Consider the following 27,462-nt stretch of genomic DNA (forward strand, 5'->3'; position numbering starts at 1 on the left):
AAAAAAATGCTAAAAATAAATAAATAAATAAAAAAATAATATATATATAGTTGTTTATTTAAAAAAGATAATATGTGTATGCTAAAATAAAGTATGGAAATGGGTTTCTTATTTTGTTTCAGACGGTTTGATATATAATGTGTATAGTTTAGGATTATAGGGCACTAACGGCAACGGCTTTGGTTGGTGTCGCCATTGGGTCATTTTCTGTTTTATGTACCGTATATACTCGAGTATAAGCCTAGTTTTTCAGCACATTTTTTTGTGCTGAAGAAGCTCCCCTCGGCTTATACTCGAGTCGGGCAAGGCTTGAAAAAAACCTCCATACTTACCTCCCAGCTGGCGTCTGTGTCTCTGGCGGCGGTGCGGCAGGCTGCTTGAGTTCTCTCCGCTGTCATCCCCCGCCGTCCTCTTTGCTCCGCTCTGTCATCCCCAGCCATCAGCGCTATGTAAGTAAGAGCTGTGATTGGATCACGCGTCAGCCAATCACAGCCGGCGCTCGATCATTCACAGCCAATCAAGCTGCTTTAGAATTCTCCCCGCTGTCATCTCCCTGCTCTGCTTTCAAATCCCCTGCCGTTGGTGCTGTGTAAGTAAGCACTGTGATTGGATCAAGTGCCAGCTGTGATTGGCTGGCGCTCAATCCAATCACAGCACTTACTTACACAACACTGACAGAGCCAAGCAGAGAGGACAGCGGGGAGAATTCAAGCAGCTTGTCGCACAAACACAGACGCCAGCTGGGAGGTGAATATGGAGGGGTGTTTTTTACCCAGTATATACTTAAGTATAGCTCGGCTTATACTCGAGTGAATAATTTTTCCCAGTTTTTTTGTGGTGAAACGTATTGTCTCTGCTTATACTCGGGTCGGCTAATACTTGAGTATATACGGTATATATTTTTATTTCATTCCAGAATTTATTTACTTATTTTTTAACTATTTTTAACCATCTGTGTCCCCCATGACGTCATATAAGTCCTCTGGGGGACATTCAATTTTTTATTTTTTTTATTTGACACTTTCCCACAAGTGCTGGGGCATACATAGGAGCCGCATCCATAGGGGCCCCAGTTACAGGAGAAACATCCTCTGTAGTGACAATAGTCACTGGAGGAGCTGATCAGGGTCTACGAAGACCCTGTAGCTCGACTTCTGTCGGCTCAGGCCGTACTTCTGCTAATAAACCCAGGACCAAGCGCCATATATTTACCGCGTTTGGTCCTTAAGGGGTTAAATGTATTTTCTTTACGTTTGATTTTCCCCTTTTCCTCTTTTCTTCTGTCCTACAATGTATTGGTGATTACCCTAGAATTATCTACATTTCAGGGATATAATATCTGGAATATTGTAATATTGACATATCACACCTATTTTACTCATTGAAATCCTAATAGGCGAATGCACACGGGCGGAAATTGCGCGGTAGGATTTCCTGCAGAATTTCCGCCCATGCCCGCTGCATGGGATGGCATTAGATAATGCAATTCTATGCAGAGAGCAGCGATTTGACTGTGTGAAAAGTCATGCGCTAAACAAATCGCGGCATGTCCTATTCACTGGTGAGGCGCCGGCTCTGGTCTGCGCATGCGCGACTGGGCGACAACCAGCGCAGAGCGAGACACAGGGAGGAGGTGAGCCACAGTGGTCACTGCAGGAGGCCATAGACTGTAACTGCATTTGTTTGTATTAGTGGAATATGTTCTTCTTCAATAAGGGTGACTACCCACTAGCGTTTGCGAATTTGCTGCTTTTTTTTCCAGGTGTCTATGGGGCTTTCTAATGTTAAAAAAGCATTGCGGCAACAATCGCAATTTACCGTGAAATTGCGATTTTGCGCAATGCGATTTTAACATTACAAGTCTCATAGACCCCTGGAGAAAAAGAACGCTGCGAATTTCGCAGTGAAAAAAAAACTGTAGTGGGGAGTCACCCTAAAATGAGTATAAAAAAATAGGTGAACCAAAAACAAACCGCCAGATACAGTTTTGGGGGGGTGATAAAATGTCACAATAAAGTCTCTGAGAAGGGCGCGTTCACACAGGGTAAATTTCACGCCTGTTCCAACTCAGATTCTGCACATCTGCGTGTTTTTCAACTCACAATGATTGCAAAGAGAATCCGCACCGTTGTTCATCTGACATTTCGGAGAGAAGATTTGGGAAAAAATATAACTGATATGTCACTTACCGACACGGAGAGTATAGAATGGGGCGAGTCAGCGTGTGGCTCTGTGGCAATGGAAACTATGAGCGCTCACATGTTTGACTGGATGGGCTCTAGAAATCCAACAGATTTTGGAATTACACTTATTGTCAAAACCAATTCCTCCCCTAGAAGAAGTTGCCGGATGGAAGGAAACTTTCTCTGTGTGATTGTAACAGGTTCCGGATTGTATCCTGAAGCATATCGCTCCATTTGCTGTAACTGAGCCTCTAGATCGTGTAAACTTGTAGGCTGATGAAGATGGCCCCCCAGATGGTCCCATATTCTATTGGTGATACATCTAGCGATTGGGCAGCCAAGGAAGTGTGACAATGTTGTGGGGGCTCCTGTGACCCCCTTGTGTGTGCGGCCGAGCATTATCCTGCTGGAAGCCGCCATGAGAGGAACACATGTGGCTGCAGGACGTCCTGAACATATCGCTGAGCTGTTGTTGTCCATCGTACCACTACTAGGGGGATCGACTATCGTATGCGATAGCCCCCCAGACCATCACACCAGATCATCGCTCTACAGCAAAGGCAGGATTGAGGAGCTCACCCGAGATCTCCAGACACTAACACGGCCGTCGTCAGCGCCCAAACTAAACCTGGATTCATCACTGAAGATAAACCAGTTCCACTCTGTAGAAGTCCATTTTTGTCGTTCACAACATTATTGCAAATGAAGCTGACAGTGGGTGGGTGTCAAAGGCCATACACGTAATGAGTGCCGTGAGACCAAATGTACTTCAGCCAAGCGCCTGACAATGGCTCTGTCAAAAACAGGGCTGGTAAGGATGGTGTCAGCTGTCTCTGGATGATAGACAACAAAATAGTTGGAGCTGCACGTTCTTATCGGACGATAGATGCTCATCTTCTATTGGTGGTCTGTCGAGGGCATCCTGAACCTGGGCGTCTTGTGTGCCCTCACACATCCACTGGTCCCAACACCTCCTAACAGTCTGGTCAGACGCTCCTCTCTACTGGTTGTCTGTAGAAGTCCTGAGCCTGGTCACCTTGTGTGCCCTCACACATCCACTGGTCCCTAAACCTCCTAACAGCCTGGTCAGAACGGCCGGTGAGGGACAATTCATCAATACGACCATCCAGCTTCTCACATCCCAATAATGCGCCCCTCTCAGACTCTGGTAACGGGGTGAAATCTCTTCTCTGCGCCGTAGAGGCATCTAGTGGTCAACAAGTTCTACACAAGCGGAAGAAGAGGTCACTACACACAAGGAGCCTCCGAGAGCCTTTTATAGGCCAAGGGGGGAACCACTTTTAGGGCCTCCGGTGACAAGACCATTCATCTAATCACACCACAACTCTAATCACTTGCTTACCTGCCTGAGATGGAACTGCATGCCGAGCTTTATATCAAAACAACAACTCCTTCTAGGTGCTAGATTTTTTTTTGACAATGAGTCTGGTTTCCACCAGATATCGAGAACAAACTTAGAGAAGTCATTAAATTGGGTGAACGGCTTTCATAGCATAAGACTTATATCAGGTTACATTTCTTGGGCTCCAACTGTTTTCCTGCTGCAGTGGAATTCTACAGGAACGGTGATGCCACACGCAGGTAAATGAAGTAGTTTGGTTCTATTTGCATCCTGCATCCCCTGGTGTCAGCTGTACATTAAGGATTCAGATCTCCAAAGCTGCCAGCTGCCTTCTTACTCTAAATCATGAAATGCAGCCAGATATAGTCCTGCTGGAGCTGCACAAATTTAATAATCCTGAAAATTGATTAAGTATCTCGGCTGTGGCAAAACGCCTTGAGTGGGAGCAGGGACACAGTGAGGTCAGGGAGAAGTTCTGGAAATCCTATTTGTAAAAAAAGTACGGTACAAATACATAATATGTAGTAGAGGAATGATGACTTCATCTTACGTTCTGGTAAAGAACCCAAAAAGTTCAAAAAGTGCCAATGAAACCACAGTGGTTGCCAATGGTAAGGTGGGAATCAAATTCCATGAATATGTTTAAAGGGGTTGTCCGGTTGTAAACTATTGATGGTCTATTCTTAGGATAGGCCATCAATAGTAGATCACCTCGGATCCGTGCTGATCAGCTGTCCTCCGGGCTGGTGTGCTTATGCACTGAGCTGATTTTTGCAGGAAGCAGACAGCTCTGTTCTCATTGCAGTGGCCAGGCTGGGTATCACAAGCAAAGCTCCTATTAAAGTGAATGGGAATTTGGCTTGCAATACCATGCCTGGCCAATGCAGTGAGAACAGAGCTGTGTCTACTTCCTGAAAAATTCAGCTCAGTGCATGAACACAAGGGACTGGTGAACAGCTAATCAGTAAACATACTGGGCAATGGAAACTTGCTGATCTACTATTGATAACCTATCCTGAGTATAGATCATCAGTATTCCAATCCCAGACAACCTCTTTAAAAGTTAAATGAATTATGGGAGAGTAAAGGGTCCTGCGCCCATATCTCCTCCTCAATGGACCCACACTGAGAAAGAGAATTAATGAAGCAGCAGCCGAGCATCCTCAGTGCCACTTCATTCATCTTTTATGGAACCGAGCCATTAGCCCCACTGAAATGATTGCACGGTGCCAGACATGCGACCGCCACTCCATTCAATTTCCATGTCATTGTAGGTGGGTGCAGCAAATCAACAGTGGGGAGAAGATGGGGACACAGGACCCCCATTCTTGAGAGCAGTGGGAGTCTCAATAGTAAGACCTCCACCAATCTGACTTTTATCACTTATGTTGTCAAGAGGTGGTAAAAGTCATTCTTAGTGCTACCCCTTTAAGTCTTATGTTAGAGCTTTTTAGGGTAGAGAGCAGGATGGTTGCCCTTCTGGGTGATCACAACAGACTTTGTAGGACCTAAATGGGTTCTTCTGGTTCTTCACCTTTACTATGCTTGCTTATATCAGGCAATGACATTGGTGAGGGGCAAAAGGTGTCCAGCTTGGACCAGCTGTTCAAATTACAAAGCTGTCGACCAAACACAATTTGATCACAATCTATATCTACCAACTTGAGAATGCTTGGTCTGGGTGAGAATGTGTGTAAGTGGGTAAGTCACTGCCTCAGTGATAGAAAGGGTGGTAATAAATGATACATACTCTGATTGGATCACCGTTGCTAGTGGGGTACCACAGGCAACAATATTGGAGGGGTTACTAGTGGGGTACCACAGGGGGCAGCATTGGGCCCTATTCTATTTAATGCATTTATTGATGACCTGGTAGAAAGAATGTACAGTAAAATATCAATATTTACAGATTATACAAAACTATGTAAAGTAATTAACACAAGAGAGGACAGAATGTGGTTACAAGAGGATCTGGATGAATTGGGGGCATAAAAGTGGCAAATGAGGTCTAACACTGATAAATGTGCGGTTCTGCACATGGGCAGGAAATCCATGTCACCATTACACACTAAATGGGAAACCACTGGGGAACACTGACATGGAGAAGGATTTTAATTAACTGTAAGCTTAAGTGGAGCTACCAGTGTAAGGCAGCTGCTGCAAGGCAAATAGGATTATGGGGTGCATCAAAAGTGGTCTGGGGGCACATGATGAGAACATTGTTCTTCCTCTTTACAAGTCACTGGTCAGACCACACAGGGAATATTGTGGAATCTTTTGGTCACCGGTACTCAAGAAGGACATATCAGAGCTTGAGCTGGTACAAAGGCGGGTAACTAAGGTAGTAAATGGAATGGGCGGACTACAATACCCAGAGAGGTTATAAGAATTGGGGTTATAAACTTTAGAAATAAGACGTCTGAGGCCTAATAACTATGTATAATATATCAGGGGACAATACAGAGATCTTTCCCATCATCTATTATACCCAGGACTGTAACAAGGGGGCGCCTTCTACGTTTAGAGAAAAGAAGGTTTCTACAAAAGAAGAGGGTTCTTTACTGTAAGAGCAGTGAGACTGTGGAACTCTCTGTCTAAGGATGTGGTGATGGAAAACTCACTAAAAGAATTTGAGGGGGGGCATGGATGTCTTTCTTGAGCAATACAATATTACATGTTATTATCATTAATAACTTCAGAAGGGTCGGTTATTTCGATTGCCAGATTGGAGAAGGTAAGGAATCTTTTCCTTTACATGAGGAAAATTGGCTTCTACATCATTGGTTTTTTTGCCTTCCTCTAGATCAACACTGGGGAGGTAATAGGCTTAACTGGATGGACATGTCTTTTTTCAGTCTAACATACTATGTTATTATGACTTTACCATATACAAGCAAAGGGGTTCTGTGACAATGGTATCCCTTGTTGATATGCCTTGCGTGAGAGCAATACATTTTTCCACCATAGAAGTGTGTAGTGGCCCCTCCTGAGTGGTGTGTATGCTCAGTTTTGTGTTGTCAGTGTCGGTCATGTTGCAAGAGTGGCATGCATTGCATAGCTGCAGCACTGAAAGAGTTAAGTATCTGGTATGTGGATGACTGTCTGGTTTTGTATCTTTTTGTCTGTCACGTGGTCATGCTAGATATATATGTTCTAAGTCTGTGCAGGGGGTCTGTGGATGGTCTTTTCTGAGTCTGCAGAGCGTTGAGTGCAAGGCAGCTTTCTGTGGTTACCTTCAACCCACAGACACAGAATAGAGGAGGCCAAGAGGATGGCCTAGCGAATGCGTGTGCCCTGTCACATCATTTGTCAAAAAGCTGCAGAGATCGTTTCCTGTTCATGAAGTTAAGTAAAACGACCAGTCGCCCGTCCGTTTCTGGAGGCTGTGTCTTAAACAGTACCCATGTGTGTGTGGATTTACTCCGTCACCCAGGATTTTCCCCACAGAAGCTACACGGGAGAGGATTTACCCCACCATCCAGGAATTCCCCATCTGTGGAATTCGTGGCGTCACGAGACAAAACAGGACCCAAGGTTCTCCTTTATTAACCTGCCCTCGGCCCTTGGACGTGTCACCGGTTACCCTCTGGGTGGAGGCGGTAGAGCCACCGTGACAAGGCCAAACTCTACCCTGGTGTCTCCTAGGCCGTGGCCCGCTCCTTCGTCACTGCAAGTGCTTATATGAACAATAAAATGGTACACTGCACTTTACTGTACCTGAAAACTTTTAGCGTTGATACTTCTCTGGGTGTCCGTTGCCCTCAGCTTTGTATCCAGAACTTTCATTAAGGACTCAGTGTTTCGCACATACTGTAGATCTCGAAATGTTCTCAGGTCTAAGACTTCCATGGACTGGGAAATGTTCTGTACCTGATAGAAAAACAAAAATAAGAGACAACGTTCAAAAAGTAATCGTGGTACATGCTGTACTATGAAATCTATAATGCAGGTCATACCAAACTGGAAAGCACAATTATCCCATAATTCCCGTACATTGACTGGCGAATTTATCAGAAACCCCCGCCTTTCATGATGGAAGCTTCCCTGTATGGGAAAAACACGTGACAAGTTCTCCACGGATTAGTGTCAGGACCGGCGGCTCGCGGGTCCGCGGTGCCCATATCGCTGGTCCTGTCACTTAAGCTGCTGCTGTGCAAGGCAGGAGCCTGATTACCTTCCCTAGCCGCCATACTTCTCCTCGCCGCTGGGTTGCTAGGGACGCGGCGGGGGACATCCAGCGTCGCATCCTCGGCACCATGGCAACCAGCCACGATTGGATCTCCGCCTGTTCGGCAGGGCTGGGGACGGCTTCCCCAGCACTGCTGTAGTCTCTGCTGCTGTCAGACTCCCCGCCCCAATCAGCTGCTGGGATGAGAGTTCTGGCAGCATTTAAGCCTTTCGGGCTGCTCTGCTGCTTGCCAGTGTTAGTTTGGTTTTCCAGCTGCACGCTCGTTACCTTGCATTTGACTCCCATATTGAGCTTTGACCCTCAGATTTCTGGACCTGACTCTGTCTTTTGTCTGACCCTTTTGAACCGTGTACCCTCTATTTGCCGACCCGGATAGTCTGACTTGCCTTAGTGTTTGTTTGTATTCCAGTGTCTGTTTTGTCTGTCCCCGTGCCCCACTTCCCTAGTGAGTGCAGGGAACGTTGCCTAGTTGTCGCCCTGGGGCCTAGCCCAGGGGGGCAAGTAGGTAGGGACAGGGGTTGCGGGCAGTTGCAGGGCCTTCCAGTATGCGGAACCCCGGTTCCCTGATAATTAATTTCAAGGTGAATCCACAATAGATTGGAAAATCCAGCAATCTCAGGTACTTCCTACAAGACCTGGTCATCGGCCAACATTTCACTGGATGATCTTGTGTGGTTTTCTAATGCAGTGGTGTGAAGAGTATACCAAAAATTTGGTGACTGAGGGAAAAGATCTAGTGAAAGGGGTTCTAGTGATTGGAAATAACTCGTCACTAAAGATGAGCGAACACCAAAATGTTCGGGTTCGCGTTATTCGAAACGAACTTCCCGCGATGTTCGGGTGTTCGTTTCGAATAACGAACCCCATTGAAGTCAATGGGCGACCGGAACATTTTTGTATTTCGCCGATGCTCGCTAAGGTTTTCATGTGTGAAAATCTTGGCAATTCAAGAAAATGATGGGAACGACACAGCAACGGATAGGGCAGGCGAGGGGCTACATGTTGGGCTGCATCTCAAGTTCACAGGTCCCACTATTAAGCCACAATAGCGGCAAGAGTGAGACTCCCCCGGGGCGGCAGGCTGCAGTTCTCCTGAACTGGTCTGAACAGCTGTGAGTAGTATTCAGCAGCCGGGGATTTAAAATCCCCGCCTGCTGAATAAGATGCCTCTGACCAATCAGAGGCCAGCCCTCACTCACACCCATTCATGAATTCATGAATGGGTGAGTGAGGGCTGCCTCTGATTGGCTCAGGGGCAGGAGAGCTGCCCCTGAGCCAATCAGAGGCAGCCCTCACTCACCCATTCATGAATTCATGAATGGGTGTGAGTGAGGGCTGGCCTCTGATTGGTCAGGCTGTGACCAATCAGAGGCATCTTATTCAGCAGGCGGGGATTTTAAATCCCCGGCTGCTGAATACTACTCACAGCTGTTCAGAGCAGTTCAGGAGAACTGCAGCCTGCCGCACTGAACTCCGTCTGCCGGCACCAGGTGAGTATATATATATTTTTTATTTTTACACATTTCTGGATGAATTGCAGGGAAGGGCTTATATATTTAAGCCCTTTCCGACAATTCATCCCGCGATCGCCGGCAGCCCATTGCATTCAGTGGAGTCGGCTGTATTGCCGGTTCCATTGAATTCAATGGGCAAACATCGTTCTTCTCTGTCACAGCTGTTACAGCTGTGGCAGAGAAGGATTTGTCTTCTATATGTTCTCAATGGGGTTGGCGCTGCTGCCGCCGGCCCCATTGAGCGCATATAGAAAAGATTTCTCAGGGAAGAAAGTTAAAGTAACCCGAACATCCGAACATCGTGTCGTGTTCGTTACGAATAACGAACATCCCGAACACCCTAATATTCGCCCGAGCATCAAGCTCGGACGAGTACGTTCGCTCATCTCTACTCGTCACCCAAAGTGGTCAGAAGAGGATGTCAAGAATCGTTCTGACAAAGAGCTGGTGCACAGTCAAGCAAATTGCAGCCAATTAACGTGCTCGAAGTCACAACTCATCTCTCCCTGCACGGTTGGGGTATAACAGCAGATGGCCAGTTCCATCACCATTGCTGTATAAGAAAAACAGACAGGAAAGATGCAAGTGGGCAAAAGAGCACAAAAATAAGATTACTGAGCAAATGATGCAGATTTCTGCTCATGGGAGGGTCAGAATTTGGTACAAGCAGCATGAATGACCCATTCCTATCAGCTGGCCAGAACATAGGAGGTCAGGACCTCTGTCTAATATCTATCAACTACAAGAAGCTTCCTGTCCGCAGGGGCCAATATTCCTGCAGAAGGATTTCATCACCGAGTGGAATCCTCACCATGATGAATTGCAGCAGTTCTGAAGGCCAAAGGAGGTCCAATGCACTACAATAAAGTAGTTGCCACCTTTCTCACCAAAAAATACCGGCCAAGGTAAAAAACGGGGGTGATGTTAGTGTTTGGCTTAACACAGAAGGTGTATATCAGCACATGGTCCCCTTTATAGTTATACTACATACCTATGTAACATATTGCAGCAGATAAGCTGTACAGTATGTGCTCCATATACACTACATAGTTTTTACCTTCATCGGTCTCCCAATAAAGTATTGTCCAGACCGGTAATTTCCTGTCGCAGTGACAAGTAGGTCCTACTGGGAGCATAAAGACTCATAGGGCCAACCATCATTACAAAGCTGTCGGAAAGTTACCTACATCGGCCAATTCTGAGCTTTACCGCCCAGAGCCGTGGTCTCCAACCTGCAACTTTCCAAACTAGTCAGATCTTTGCTCTTGAATAGTATTTCAGTCGCTCACGCGGTTTTTCGTGATATGATGAGGTTTAGTGAGTGAATATATGTAGGTCAAGCTCACGTACGGCACACATTTATTTATAGTCTTGTGGCAAACACCTCATTTATCGCGTCATCTGTTTTATGTTTCCATTGAGATCTTAGTCAATAACCTCAACATGCTTCACATTAATATCACATTTCGGTTCCTGGTTTTGATTCTGTTGTATTAAAGGGCAAACACACATTTCCATCCCTGCCTCCCTCACCTGACTGCTCGTTACACTCTGGAGGTCTCCTCTGTGTAGATAAACACTTTCATGCAGTGCAGCCCCCTGTTAGATGCTTAACAGGCTGCATCTTGAGGTTGAGATTTCTTACTTTCAGTTTCACATCTGTTCCATGATGTATCAGCAGGACATTAGCTGAGGCTATACCATGTCTGCCTGCTGAGAGGACAGTTTAATTATCATTATCTTCTTTGTTTACCTAAATAAGCTACAGACCATAAGTATACAGTCAAGATGAGCTGTGATCTCCTCTATTATACCTGTGTGATCATCATCAGTAGCTGTGATAAGAGTTTTTGTGTCCCCTGCAGGCAGTATCTATGGTACGATTCATGCAACAGCATTACACAAATTGATTAGAATATGAAAACATGACCCCAAGTAGATCTGAGCTTATCTGTATTAAGATCACATGACTTCCTGACAGATTATATTGGAATGTTTCGCTTTACAAAAAACAATCAAATTAGCACTTTCGAGGTGTTGTTTGATGTCAATGTTTAGGTTTGCTTTTACTCCATTTTTATAAACTGACTAGTAGATAGTCTGTCCCAGGAGGGGGACTGCAATACAAAATGCATCCACATAACGGCAGACTTCTTGTCTCAGGGCAATGATTGCAATATATATATATATATATATATATATATATATATATATATATATATATATATATATATATATATATATATATATATATATCATAAATAGCAATGCTCACGAAGATTACTGAGATGGTTTTCACCACCCCACCCCCTCCCACTTGGTACTGCCTACATAATGCTGTACATTCTGCTACACTGGTGAGTAGGTGGCACGCCATCAGTCTCCCTCAACCCTCACACCTTGTCTGGTGAGTGAGGGCCACAGTATCCTCTACAGTATAAACAATTAGGTGTCAAGTCCCCCTCTATTAGTCCACCTATACAAATGTCTTAGCTTGTCATGTGATCATCCATCCAAATGGCGGCAGTATTTTGAGGACACACTCAGAGCTCATGTCCACAACCGTATTTTCACTGGGTATCATGTGCACCTTGCAGGGACACGTAATACACGGTGAATGGAGTCAATGAAAATCAATGGACTTTTACTGATCCATGCACACTGGCGTGTGGATACTGCGTATCGATACACAAGAAAAATAAACGCATGCTCTATTTTTCTGTGTTTGTACGCAGCATGAGCCCTATACACTTGCATGGGCAGCTTTTCAATATACACCCTTACACTGAACAGAAAAAAAAAAATTACAATGTGCATGTTCATGAGTGTGTGATTCGCAGGCATGTGCAGTGACATACGCAGCCATATGCAGCTTCTGTCAGCTCTCTGCCAGCAGAGCATATTGCTGCTGAATGCGTGCTGGTCAGTTGTTTGCCTGGCTGGTGCGCTTGTGCAGTGAGATGATTTCTGCAGGACGCAGACAGCGCCATTCTCACTGCAGTGGCCAGGCTTGGTATTGCAGGCAAACTTCCCATTGAAGTGAATGCCTACACTACCGAAAATAGGTCCTACCCTGATAGTAAGACCTAGTGGGTTTTAGGGGGAGGCTTGAAATATAAGGCATCCCCTGAAAATAGGACCTATCTCAGGGGCAACCCCACCCCAAAAATCAATACTTACCTGGTCCGCAGTGTCCCGATGGTCTCCGACGGCGCTCAGTGGCAGGGCGTCCTTCTCCTCTCACAGCTGATCTTCTGCTGGTGACGGGGGTTTAAATACCCTGCCTCCAGCAAAGTGAGCGCTGTGATTGGCTAATCAAGTGCTGGCAGCCAATCACAGCTGGCGCTCGATGAGCCAATCACAGCCATTCAGTGAATGATATCACTGAATGGCTGTGATTGGCTCATCGAGCGCCGGCTGTGATTGGCTGCCAGCGCTCAATTAGCCAATCACAGTGCTCACTTTGCTGGAGGCGGGGTATTCAAAGCCCTGTCATCAGCAGAAGGCAGCTGTAATACGAGGAGGCCGCCACGCTGCCACCGGACACCATCAAAACGCTGCGGACTAGGTGAGTATAAGGCCCCCACCCCATGAAAATAAGACAATGTGCCCTTTTGGGGGCAAAATATAATATAAGACAGCGGCTTATTTTCGAGGAAACACGGTACCAAGCTTAGGCACATCATTGTTTGAATGTTCATGGTGATCTACAATCCACACATTTTTTGCTTCTGTTAAATTCTTTTTTCACGGTATGATATACTTAGCTCAGTTCACTATATGAAGGGATGTCCATTTGCAGGGAACCTTTAATTCAGTTGGAGAACCTGATTTGCATGGGGGGCCATATGATGCATTGCAATATACATTTCCCTCGAAAATTGTATTGGATTCACAGATTGGCTATCGGTTCAGTTCATGAGAAGATTTCTTCCACCTGGACAATAATAACTTGTTCATTCCTCTTGGCCGATTTATAATACTCTAAGTGTTCCATCCTACAATCCTCTGTAAATTAACTGTAAAATTAATTATGATTCATTCGGCAAGAAATTTCTATATAGCGCAGGTGCTACATCCTGCGAACGGAGATATGCCATGAATATGGACAGCTGTAGATATTTTCATATTGGCACGATTAAATACTGTGCTGATTGTAAATTAAGTAACATTTTCCCGTAATTGAATACCTAGCCCTGCCTACATGGAATTTCCACTTTATTATAGACACAGCCTTTCACGATTGGCGCTTACCTGTATAGAAATTAGACCAGTGACTCTATAGAACAGGACAGGATCACGTGACAAGTAGAGATGAGCGAGTATACTCGCTAAGACACATTACTCCAGCGAGTAGTGCCTTAGCCGAGTATCTCCCCGCTCGTCTCTAAAGATTCGGGGGCTGGCGCGGGTGACAGGTGAGATGCGGCGGGGAGCGGGGGGAGAGAGGGAGAGAGAGATCTCCCCTCCGTTCCTCCCCGCTCTCCTCCGCCGCTCGCCGCCCCCCGAATCTTTAGAGACGAGCGGGGAGATACTCGGCTAAGGCACTACTCGCTGGAGTAATGTGCCTTAGCGACTATACTCGCTCATCTCTAGTGACAAGTTTTTCACGGATCAGTTTCAGTGTAAATCCACATTAGATGTGAAAATTCAGCGATGTGAGTGACTTCCAACGAGGCTGGGTCATCGGAGCTAGACTAGGTGGGGGCCGGGATTTCACTTCCAAGCTTCTGGGGTTTTCTCATGTAACAATGTGGAGAGTATTTAGAGAATGGCATGATCGAGGTAAAACATCTAGCTAAAGGGGTCTTGTGGATGTAATCAAGTAGTTACCAAAAGGAGTCAGAAGAGGATGTCAATCACTCTATTGTACAGATCCATAATATGTCACTCATATACTATTATCATCCCCTACTGCACTTCCATGCGCCTACAATTTTTATATATACAGTAGCGGTATGGAAAGGTGCCCAAGTAATCTTGTCTCCTGCTGTAGAGTTAAAGAAAGTAAAGTTTAATTAGAATAACTGTTACAGACAAAAGTAATTTAAGAATGGAGAAAAGTTGTAAGAAATGAGAATATGGGCCTGGAGACGTCTTGCCAAAAGATAGTAAGAGAATCTCTGAGCTGTCTTCTCATTTCTTACTGCTTTTTTTCTTCCATTACTTTTGGCTATAACACTTGTTCCAAATAAACTTTCCTTTTTTAACTTAACATCAGGACACAAGAGTAATTGGGCGCCTTTCCATATTAATTGGTGGAGAATGCGGGCATAAGGCTTTATTAACAATATAAGGTAATTGCGAAACTAAGTATACGGAGAGTATACACAAATATATCTTAAACTCACAATGCATTGGCATATTATTATTACCAAAAGCTATACTGATTGTTGGCATTGACTATTTTCTGTATTAAAGGAAATCTATGAGAAAATATATTATAAGTTATGATGCTGCATTTATGATCTGTAAGAGTCCTGTGTGCCACCATACAGGGACCATGCACTTCTACACTGGCATGTGAAAGAAGGCTAATAGTAGGGGTGCACAACATGCAGCCTGGGGGCCATATGTGGCCCACATTGCCATTTAGTGTGGCCCCCAATCATCTGCGCACAAATATATCTACGCATGGCTGCTCACATGTAGTTTCCAAGTCAGGATGAAAAGGAGTGTAAGATAACAGGGCAACAAGAACAGACACATACCAAGGATGCACTGTGTAGCCATATATTAGGAGAATAAAGTCTCTTTTTCTGTTTGGCACTCCAGAAATGAGTATATGCATTAGAGGAATCATATTTGTATGCAGCTCTCTCCATTGTAGTTTATAGGTAATGCCAGGCCATTACCTCAACATCCGTCATCTACAATGAACCAAGGCAGTGTGAAAAATTCATTGTCATATTCCTTTAACCACTCCCTAGTGATCTGAGCTTGATGACATGAAGCATTGTCCTGTTAAAAATGTCACTTTGGTCAGGGAAGACTTCCTGAAGATATGGGTGCAGATGGTCAGATGACAGGTCCTGTGAAATTCACCATCCAAGGATTTTGGTATGATGACTAATGCCCTAAGCCTTGCCAGGAAAACACTCCCCAAAGCATGACACTGCCACCACCAGTCTGTTGAACCCCAATGGGATATGGCTTGATGCTGTTTACACTAGATGTGGACACAGTCATTTAAATTATTTTTCAGGAAACTGAACTCATCACCTCCCCCAAAACCTTCTACCACGTGCCAAGGACCATCAACATCTTTGCTGGGCCCATGTGAGGCATTGTTGGCTAGGATTAGGAAGCAGAGTCATCAGTGGCATCCTTGTCGGTCTTCAGCTATTAAACCCCAAGTTGACATATGGTCATTGCGAACATTTGTCTAACCTCCCCAATGTTGTACTACTGGATCAGAAAGTCCCCTGTAGCACATTTTTGCTAAGATACCAGCCATGCTACCCAACGCTCACCTCTGGGATCAAGCACACATGCCTGCCACTATGTAATCTTCTGTTGGATGTCTGTCCATGGTTCAAACCAGACTTTGTATACTCCTGATACTGGAGTTCAGAAAAAGCAGACAAGTGTGACTGTCTGAGAAATGCTGGCACCAAACCTCCAGGCACCAACAATCTGCCTGCGGTCAAAGTCACTCAAATCACAATGTCTACCCATGACTGCCGAATGGTGCCTTCTGCTGTGCAGAGGAAAGGTCAGCACATTATCTGAGAGCAGATTGTGGAACAGGCATCACGTGGTACTGCATTACTGATCACTAGATGTCACGTAGCAGCTGTTCCTAATGAAGTGATCATTCAGTGTACAATTATCTTCAAATTTGGTAATATGTAAGGGGGTTCAAAATACTAGCTTTGTGTTGTCGGTAAATGCCATAGTTTCTAATATTTATTGTACAACCACTAACATTTTTTTTCATGTGGTCTGATCATTGTAAGTGAGTGGTCTTAATCCCAGTCTGGTGACCATTGTATGGTCTACATTACCAGTTATAAAACTGGGCACATTAAGTAAGTCTGTTGGACAAATGGTAAGGCACATCTCGCTATGCAAAGTGATGCATGTGTGTGTGGTACAAATGGAGGGACATGGCATACAAGGAGCTGTTATTGCCAATATGGTGGATTGCACAAGAAAGTATGAGTGGTCTGTAAAAAAGGTGGGGTTCCGCTTGTAGTTGAGGGTCACAAGAGAGCCCTAGAACCTGCTAGAAGGAAGTTGGGTGCAGCCGAAAGCAATGAGCCTTGGAACCATGGAGCTGATGGCGCTCTGATCGTTGACCTGCTGTATTGCTAAAAGAGTGGAAGCTTTACACCATAGAGACTGTTAGTGCATACCTATATGAGTATTCCTAAAGCCCCCCCAGGTCTGTTGTGTATTTAAAGAGACTGAGAAGTTATCCCACAATTTGTGTTGCCAAATTTTGAAACTGTGTGCCAAGTTAAAAATCTACCTATCCAAGGCGTCCCACAAATGTCTTTCTTACTTAGGTCCTCTCACAACTTTTGGCTACAAAAGAATACCATTGTTGACTGTCAAAGGCAGCAGTTTCCTCATCATTCCTTGAAAGGTTGACGGTGCACAAGTCTTCAATAAATGTACATCACCAGGTGATCTTTGGCCTTCCCCACCAACACTGCCCATTTCTTGGATTCCTTGAGATAACAATTCTTACCAGTCTTGTCTCAGGGAGGCATAGAATGTTCCCAGCAAACCAGAGTCCATGTTCAGTGACTCCGGAGTGGCTGTGTACCAAAATGGTGGCAAATTTCTTCATTTGTAACCTGATCATGGTAAGTAACCTTGTGCAGACGAAGAAGGCTTCGCTGTTGAAAAACATCAAGTCATCAGTTTACATGTGGTCCCTTTACATGTTTAATTTGCATATAGTGTTGTCGGGATCACTGTAGGGTTCAGAAGTCATGTCTTTGTAATAGGAGTGATGAAGTCCATGTAGGTTGTGGATGTTGGAAAGTAGACCCATGTCATCTTAACACACCACTGGACATCATGTTCGGCATGCGTATCATAGATGATTGTACTGCCTAAGTAGTCAAAGCGGATAACCTCTTGCAACCATTGTTGGTTGACCATGATTGAGGCATTTGTGGATATTGCATATCTAACTTGCATAATCTGTGTCTTCTTGTAGTTAGTACATAAACCAACTATTGCCACTTCTTGTTCTAGAGCTGATGCTTCTTGTTGGAGTTTGGGACTGATGGTGCGAGTAGAGCTATATCATCTTCAAAGTCCAAGTCAGTGAACCATCGTGGTTAGTTACGCCCTATAGCACCAACTATATTCGGCCCAACCGCTCTTTTCATGACGTGGTTGAGCATTATATTGAACAATAATGGCGACAGGATACATCCTTATTGGACACTTGTGCGGATGTTCAAGAAATCCGAAGCTCCCGTATTGGTCCGTTTAGTACAGTGCGTAAAAAATGGAAATGAACGGGTCGGGTGTGCCATAGGATGTGATGATCTTCCATAGGGCATCTCAGTGAAGACTGTTCAAATCAATAAAGCCCAGAGATCTCCAGCTACATATGATTTCAAGTACCATAGACTCTGTTGGTTTATACTGAGCAATCATCTTACAATATATCTTTAACCCCTTCCCAGCCCAGGGAGTAAATGTACTAGGTGGGAAGGCATTCCGGCTAATGGGCATACACTTATGTCCTATGAATGGCATGAACCAAGAAACTAAGCCTGCACTATCCATAGCGCTACAGCAAAAGCAGGGATTGCTGAGAACACTGATCCCACCATTAACCCTTTATATGCCACAATTAATGTTGATCGCAGCATGTAAAAGGTTCACAGGGGATCCTGTGGATGAAATCAACTGGTCACCGAAAGGGGTCAGAGGAGGATGTCAGGAATCATTCACATGAACACGTCAAGACAAAAACAACGCTGGCGCTCCAACGTGTCCGAGTGCACAACCTAAGCATGAATAGGCTATAACAGCAGATGACCTAGACCAGTTCCACTGTCATTACTGCCAAAGAGAAAAGCGAGAGTAAAGTAACAAAAGAGCGCATAAATTAGATTACTGAGCCATAGCAAAAAACATTGCTTGGTCAGATGTATCCATATTTCTGCTGCACCTTGCTAATAGGAGGGTCAAGTATCGGCACTAGTAGCAGGAACCGATCACCGCTTCCTGTCCGATGTCAACAATTCAGGCTGGCGGAGGTGGAGTAAGGCTGTACGTACACAGACGAGGGCGATATTCTTCTGAGAAGCTTGGTCCAATATCGCACTGCAATATTTTTTAATGCGAGTGTGATGTGTTTTGCTAGAAAAATGCATCTCATCCCCGTAAATGCGATTTTCTTGTGCATAAAAATCAAATATTGTTTCAATAGTAGAAAAAAATAAAAAAATAGCATTGCAGCCGACATGGTTCAATGGAAAATAATGGACGATATCGCCCAAAAATAAGACATGATGCGATTAGAGATGAGCGAGCGTACTCGGTTCGGGTGTTTTTGCACTCGAGCAACACTTTTTCCGAGTAACTGACTACTCGGACGAAAAGATTCGGGGGGCGCCGGGGGTGGGGGGGGGGGGGGGAGAGAGAGCTCCCCCCTGTTCCCCACTGCTACCCCCCGCTCCACCACGCCGCCCCCCGAATCTTTTTTGTCCGAGTAGTCAGTTACTCTGAAAAAGCGGTGCTCGAGTGCAAAAACACCCGAACCGAGTACGCTCGCTCATCTCTAGATGCGATGTTTCAAGCTCAGTGCGAGCGAAAAATCGCTCATATAACCTACTGAAATCTATGGGTTATTTACCCCTTTGAATTATGTTCGTATCACCATCGGGACAATGGTTCATGTAAAGAAGGCCTAATGGTGTGATATCTGTGGAAGATAAGTTTATAGTATATAGTTGCTCTCCCTAAGGAGAAAAGAGCGTTTCTGACCCCCGTCCCAGGCACCTACTGTACACTGATGAAGGGCAATAACCCTGAAACAGCTGTCTGTGTATGAAGTCTGGCTTTGCTTTTAATTCTCAGTCATTGTAACAAGACTTGTATAAAAAGTCTGACTTTGACTTGAAGGAATGTTGCCTTTCAATAGGTGGCACTGTGGAGGATTTATTCCATCTCCCTTATTTGCATATTACCCAGAGGAGCGTGCTTGGCCATTTGAGTCTCCTCACTTAGTTTATAGTATATAGTTGCTCTCCCTAAGGAGAAAAGAGCGTTTCTGACCCATCTGTGGAAGAACATCACTAACAATTGGTGTGGTTCTGGAGGCCAACGTCCTACTGGATGGGGTCTCTAATAAAGTGGGCATTCAGGGGGTTTAAATAAAAACTAGCAGTAATAAGGTTTGTGGAGTTCAACATATTTGCGAACAATCCTGATTTCTATTAATTTGTCTTTCAGATGAGATTGGAAATAATTGGCGTTGCCATTTTTAAATCCTTCCTGGTAATTTAATTAACATGAGTTTAATTAAGTAGGTTGCACTTACATCAGTATTATGAGGCTCTGCTAATTGGGGTAATATAGTGGATTACTTAGTAGGCATGCGTGACGCTGCGCATCTTCATTCTTCACCATCTTAAGTGTCCGCCTAGATTACTCCCAGTCCGTATAGAAATGCCCTTGACCTCAGCCCACACCATCCATATTAAATAGTATGAGGCATTGGAATATCTCACGTTATGAACGAAGAAGGAGCTTATCATCAATGCAGGTAAGCAAACTTTATAAAAGCTCAGTTGGGACAGCTTACCAAAATTCAGAAGAGTTCAGTTCAGTCAGGAACTTCACCAATATCCCTAAAACTGGTGGAAATAAGGGAGATAGAATAATACCTCCACAGTGCCACCTATTGGAAGGCAGCATTCCTTCAAATCACTGTAAGGGTGCATTCACACGAGCGTAGGCGTATTTACGTTCGCACGTCCGCAGCGTATAATCGCCAGAAAGAACGTTTTTCGGCGATCATGACCAGAGCTAGAAAGCGTATTATCGTTTGTTCCTACTTTGCAAACTATCTTTTCGGCCATCCAATATGCGTTGGCGCGTATTTCGGTCACGTATGTTCCGTTTTTTTCTTCTGGTTGCCGTTTTTACGCGCCGTAAAATCGCCCGTGCGAACGAATACATTGGAAACCAACGCCTCAGATGGTCACGTATATACGATTGGGCGCAAAAACGCGCCGTTTATGCGCTCGTGTGAACTAAGACTCGAAGGAAACAGTGATGTGAAGGAATGCTGCCTTCCTGTAGGTGGCACTGTAGAGGTATGGTTCTATCTCTATTATTTGCATATTACCCAGAGGAGCATGAATGGCCTTTTAAGCCTCCTCACTCACCGTCTAGGTGCTCTCCCTAAGGAGAAAAGATAGTGTTTCTAAAACTGGTGTATAACATGCACAGGTGCCATAAAAGCCTGAATAACACTTGTTGGGCAACTTGGAGGCTACCTAAGTACTCTTGAGCTGTTATTCATGCAAAGCTAATGAAGAAATAAAAGAAATTAAAAGGAAGAAGAAGTAAAAAGATAAGGATGGAAATAATATTTTTCCTTCATCTTTTTTCTACTTTTGCTTTACTGTTTCCTTTTTTCTAATTCTTTTGCTTTTATGATGGACTGCTTGCTAGAGACGGGTTGCACCTTATTGCATATATTTGGTGGGCGCCTTGCTTCACTCATTAGGAGATCTTTAAACTAGAACAATATTCTTATCCGCTCTTGCTGACAACTTTATCTTCCAAAATGTAGAAGTGAAAACAAGGGCATTTGCTATCTTGGACCTAATTCTTACCAACAGGGAGGAAATGTTAGAGGAAGTAGGGGTGGCTGGGACTCTAGGAGGCAGCGATCATGCTATTGGATAACAAGGGGAGGAAGACCTGAGAAAACTCAGACCTCAAGGTTGGATTTCAGAAAGGCAGATTTTATTGGACTCAGAAAGAGGATAGGAAGAATCCAATGGCTGGATGTTCTTAAGGACAGAAATGTCCAAGAAGGTTGGGAAATATTGTGAAATGAGATTCTCAAAGCACAATCGTTATCAATCCCTAAAAGAAGGAAGAATGGGAAGCATTTAAAGAGACCAGGATAGATGAACACAGGACTTGGACACATGTTAAAGACAAAGAAAAATATGTTTATCAAATGGAAAGAGGCGGGAATATCTAGGATTCCTAATACTAGGGCCATTATAGGAGTCAATATCACTACTGGAGCCACTATGGGGTCACTATGTGGGTAACTAATGAGGGCCACTGTAGGGGTCATTATTACTACTGGAGCTACTATTTTGGGGTCACTATTATCATAGAATCCTAGAATGGTAGAGTTGGAAGGGACCTCCAGGGTCATCTGGTCCAACCCCTCTGCTCAATGCAGGATTCATTAATTCATCCCAGACAGATGTCTGTCAGCCTTTGTTTGAACACTTCCATTGAAGGACAACTCACCACCACCCGTGGTAACTTGTTCCACTCATTGATCCCCCTCACTGTCTAATATCTAATCTGTGTCTCCTCCCTTTCAGTTTCATCCCATTGCTTCTAGCCTTTCCTTGTGCAGATGAGAATAGGGCTGATCCCTCTGCACTGTGACAGCCCTTCAGATATTTGTAGACAGCTATTAAGTCTCCTCTCAGCCTTCTTTTTCACAAGCTAAGCATTCCCAGATCCTCTAACTGTTCCTCATAGGACATGATTTGCAGACCGCTCACCATCTTGGTAACTCTTCTCTGAACTTGCTCCAGTTTGTCGATGTCTTTTTTTTAAATGGGGTGCCCAGAACTGGACACAGTATGACTACTGGGACCACTACAGGGGTCATTATTGGGCTACTGTGGAGGTCATTGTTACTACTGAGGCCAATAAGGGGGCCACTGACTATTGGGGCCATTACTGGGGCCACTATAATAACTGGGGCCACTATAATAACTGGGGTCACTATGGGGGTTACTATTACTACTAGGGTCGCTATTACTACTGGGTCCACTGTGAGGGCGACTATTACTACTGGAGCCACTAAGTGGGATAGTACTATTGGGGCCCCTACTGGGCGCACTGTATGGAGGACTGAAGAGCGATGGGGCAATGGGGATTGTGTGGAGGACAATTGGGGTTGTTTGGGGGTGTTTTTTCCACTAGTACTTTATGGTGGCTACAGAGAGGTCCTTATTATTTTCTGCAATGCCCCATAAGGGACACGCAGGATACATAATGTGCCTTGTGTAGAACTGGTATCTAGGTGGATTCTCTTTTGTTACATTATTGTAACATTGTGCAGTCTCTGTGTAGTGATCATAGCGTGGCAGTATTATTTGGGTCTAATTTGGTATTACTGGCAATATTGGTCTCTGTAAAGTGTGTTTGTATTCAGTTACAGTATGGTAATATTATTTAGTCAGTCTTTAGTAAAAACGGTAGTCGTCAGGGTGTGGCAGTATTAATTGGGAACTTGTATCACGGTAATCGTACCCTTTGTATAGAAGCCGCTCAATGTTAGATTATAATCATATATGTATACAAATATATCTTTCATGGGAGAGGGGAAGGCATATAACTTAGGGCTCCTGCCCCTAGCAACACCTCTGGGTGCTGGAACTAGCCATCTGCTGTTACAGCCCATCTGTGCTATGGAGCGACGAGTTGTGCTTTTGGGCATTAGTTGGATCCCTGGTGTATTCAGCTGCAATTTGCCTGACTCTTCATAAGAACAATTCCTGACATCCTCCTCTGACCCCTTTCAGTGTCAAGTTGTCTCTGTCCACAGGATTCCCTTTCATGGGATGTTTTCCTTGATCCCACCATACTCAGTATACTCTCCACACCGTACAGGAGAAAACCCTACAAGGTTAAAAATGAAATCCCGGCCCGGCTAGTCTAGCACCGATGACCAGACCTTGTTAGAAGTCGCTCAGATTGCTGGATTTTCCTATCTAATGCAGATTCATACTGAAACTGATCCATGGAAAACTTATCATGTGATTGTAAGCTGCATTCTACTCTAATTTTCACCAATTGTGAAAAAAACGGGGTCTCTAATAAAGTGGCCAGCGAGCATATGTATTAATACCATCCACAGAATACATACAAGTAAAGACACAAGCTGAGGCTTTCGTTAATATTCCCCGTACTGTACCGGCGCACAAGCACTTTATATGGCACTTATGGGACACGCTGATGTTTTTTTGGTCACTAGCCCAAATGGACAGTCTGGCACCAGATCTCTCCTGGGGAGAAAAGAGCTGCAGTTGTAATTACCCTGCAGAGGATGCAGCTGCCAGCTCGCTGTGGACTGCTAGACCTGCAGATTTTCTTATAAAGGCGAGCGGATGTAACATATTAAACAAAGCTGCAAACGCCGGGGATTTGTCCCTCGGAGAAACCGCGACGGACGGCAAACAGGTGGCTTAAAGTCTAATAGAGGTCGGAACACAATTTCCCCGGGTTCCAGATTTGCGCAGGAGAAAGTAGAAGATTCTCTTTATCGCCTGAGGACAAATCACAAAAAAAAAAAATTCAAAATACGGTGATGAGACTTGAACGGTTTTTTGCTACTGCTACCTCGCTCCATGCTTCCTGACCTGGATTTTCATCCTTCCGCAGAAGATAAGTCCCACAATCCTAAACTCTTGGTAAGCCGTATACGACTCTCTCCCTATACTTGTACAGCGCCTCTTTCTACCCAAAAAACTGGTTTTCATCAAAACTTTTTTTACCATTTCAGATGTTCCGTTTATGCAGTTTTTATTTTACGTTTTGGGGGCTACACGTCTGATTGAACCCTTTTCAAAGTTTTCCGCTGCACAGAAGTTGCGCCACAGTACTTTGCATGGCCGATATACCGTACTAAAGCAGCGCTGCAGCAGCTACATTTTCAGAATCGGTAAGGCTACGGTTCAACAAGTCAAAGTCTAGAACTCCAGTGGGCTCAGAAAGTAATAGCAAGTTTTGCATAAAGGAAACAGCTGAGCAGCTCCAGCAGCTCCGACTTACGGTAGTTAAGTCAACACTGCAGCCAATCAGATGCTGCAGCATCACCGTCGGAACTCCTGTCATCAGCGCTCACATCCTGGGTGCATGATGCCAGGAGTTCGGCACAGTGATGCTGCGGCCTCTGATTGCCTGCAGCAGTCATCTGACTTCCGAATGAGGTACATAATTGGTGTCAGGGCTGCTCAGCTATTTCTCGAAGGGCTGAGCAGCCCTTCGAAATTTTAGGCCACACCCAGAAGTTATTTTTTTTATAGTCGGAAAACCCCTTTAGCTTGATTAAGGGGGTAAGCCATGAAGTTATCATACCATGCCTACGAACATTCACCGTATTATGCAAACATACACCGTGCTGAACTTTTGTTTGGCGCTGAATACATCTATGCCTCAGATGGAAAAACTCCTTTAGGCCGGCGGTGATATTAAATGTTTTTTTTTAATTACTTTTTTAAATTAATAAATATTGAAAAAGGGGGGTGAACTTTTATTACCTTTTATTGTTTTTAATAATTAATAAAACGTTTTAAAACTGATTTTTAGATTTCTTTTCAGTCCCAATAGGGGACTCGAACTTGTGATTGTTTGGTCGCACATGCGGTATAATGCAATACCATAGTATTGCATTATACAGTGATCTGACAGGCAATCTATAATGGCAGTGCTGGGGGCTTTGAGAAAACCATGGCAATCGAACTGCATGATGAGATTGAGGGGGTAAGAGCCTTTGGGAGCCCCGGAACCTTATAAGGGGCATTTAAAGCGTTATGATCGGGGCTGTTGCCGGCTGGTGTCAGCTATGAGAAACAGCCGGCACCCGCATTATATGGAGTGGAATCAGCTCTCCATCTTTCTCCATACAAACTCTGCATGTCCAGGACATCGTGGAGCATTGAGGGGGATAAAAACAAAGGTGACCCACATAAGAAGTAACACCTTCCAAACAGCTCCTAAGAATGAAGAATATATCCCAAACTCAGTACAAAGGCCATAGCGCTGTGAAAATAGCCTCAAGATCTACGCCTTTTACCTTACCTCTATACTCTTAAAAATTGGTGTGAAAAAGGGGCGGGGTTTAGTGGGAGGGGCAGAGCCTCTGAAGTCCATCAGACTTACTATCATTGACGTCTGAAACAGGTATAAATTATAGCTGCAATCTACTCCGCTAGCTCGTAGGGATGGTCCAAAGATGTGCCAGCTGTATAAAGAGGATTGGGCTTCTTAAGAAATGTGACCCAGTTCACACCCGCCAGCGCAGCCTTAATGTAGACAGGTGTATATAACGCCGGTCTAATCAATCTGCTTCAGCATTCCTATTTTCAGGCAGTGTAGTTCTAGTGCTGCTGTATAACTTTTTTCCATCTATCACACAGGTTTGAAGACACTGTCTAGGAATGGTCTCCCATCGGCCTTGGAACCTCCGGTTGGAGTTCCGTCAGAGATCCGGTACAAAATGAAAAAACACTACATGCCAGGCAGCTGAGCGGGAACCAAATGGAACCCAATATAGTCAATGAGGTCCATCCGGCGCTGTTTGGTGCCGTCATAAGACGGAGACGTTCGGCCAGGGGATTCCCCTTTCCTGCTCCCCGAACAGAGCAGTAAGCCGTAACCTCCGCCCCAGATGTAAATTCAGGTTAAAAAAATCAATTTTAATGGTCTAACCCAAAAGCATTCATTTTTTTTTCATCCGTGACTACGGCAGAGTGTATGAAAACAGCGTTATTTCAGTGTACTAATCACATATCTATAGTACACTGTATATACGTACAGCGATCACCCATGACTTTACAGCCACTGACAAGTGAAGTGGCAGCTTAAGCTTATGTGTATTTGCGAATGCCTGAGCGCTGGTGACAATAGTACCTGTCGGGGAATATATATGAGGCAGCAAGTGGTCAGTTCCAGATGTTTATGTGTAGGAAGCAGGAAGAATGAGCAAACACAAGGACCTAAGCAACATTGAGCAGCGTATGTGGAAACGGCCACCAAGTGAATAGGCATGATACTTTGCCATACAAAGGTTTTTCCCAGGTAGACAGACCTATTGGCTCCTCTGTTTCCATTCTTCCAAAGTACCCCATGCAGCGAGTCAAAGTGAGTTCAGGTTTACCATGCTCAGAAATGTTCTAGTTGTCTCGGAATTTAACAATTATTTCATTATCAGCATGACATGTGCAGCGACTGAGAACCAAGCCTTCAGCCAAGGAGACAGCGGGGTACAAGATGGCTCTACAGTCTCCTTTCCTCAAAGGCTGGAGCGTAACCCGGCTCAGCCACTAGTAAGGGAGATAAGATTGTAGCAGACTTGATAACTGCAATTCAGTTCTAGATTACAGTCGTGACGCCAGTGTCCCTAGAGAAGTCATCAGCTACTTGTGATGAATAAATGAGTTCACAGACAAACAAAGCCGGGAACACTCCGTTTCCTTTTTACCCACGTTCCAACTTTGATTTTCCAATACAAGCAAATTTATAGAAACATGAAGTTACAGACTTCAAAACAGTTTCCTGAACTTTACCTTTCTGAACACATTTGACAATAGACGCTCTTCTCCCAGAGCACACACATCCTCAGACGCTGTTTTCTGAAGGGCACTTGCTTGGTTTACACGGTCTCTCATATCACTCTCACTTTAGTCGTTAGTTGTAACAGACTTATGTGCTTCTCCTCGATATGGAGTTCAGTGGGGCACGGACAACTCTTGCATTCCCATACCAACTCTTAAGCAGCATCTCCTGCACTTTCATTCCCGGAGGAGACAGACGTTCTAGCAGCAGACACATAGCTGCGGCCTATCCCCGGCAGGAGCATCGGCCCGTCTCTCCTGCGCACACCTTCTTCTCTGACGACACACACCACACTACTCAACTCTCTCACTAACAAACTCCTCCCCTATTCTATTCAAAACCACCAATCACGACACACTGACGAGACAAAGAGATAAACGAATTTACTTAATGACAAACAGACTCACAAATGATGGAGGAACTTTACTCTGGGTCACTACACATGTCCACCCACTTATAAAACGTATCCCTGACTTCTCTAGTGCACCCTTTGCAGCTGGGTTCTGTGTATAACTAGGCCCCTGGTGGACCAGGTGTGGCACGAGCCAGAGCTATATTCGGCAGTGGTAACTGTTATTGGGGAAAGGAGAAGAGATCCTGCTCTCCTGTGTGTACAGTGAATGAAGCAGC

The 27,462-nt window shown here is 44.6% G+C and overlaps 1 protein-coding gene across 2 annotated transcripts in view; it reads right to left on the reverse strand.

The window, feature by feature from the left end:
• Positions 1 to 27,462, reverse strand: part of OLFM2 (olfactomedin 2) — a 309,661-nt gene that overhangs the window by 76,965 nt on the left and 205,234 nt on the right. For both annotated transcript variants that reach the window (XM_066593533.1, XM_066593532.1), the window contains exon 3: positions 7,264 to 7,416. In XM_066593533.1, coding sequence (XP_066449630.1) covers positions 7,264 to 7,416 — 153 coding nt within the window. The remainder of the gene's footprint in view (positions 1 to 7,263; positions 7,417 to 27,462) is intronic.

Source organism: Eleutherodactylus coqui, chromosome 2 (assembly GCF_035609145.1).
Source record: "Eleutherodactylus coqui strain aEleCoq1 chromosome 2, aEleCoq1.hap1, whole genome shotgun sequence".
NCBI lineage: Eukaryota > Metazoa > Chordata > Amphibia > Anura > Eleutherodactylidae > Eleutherodactylus > Eleutherodactylus coqui.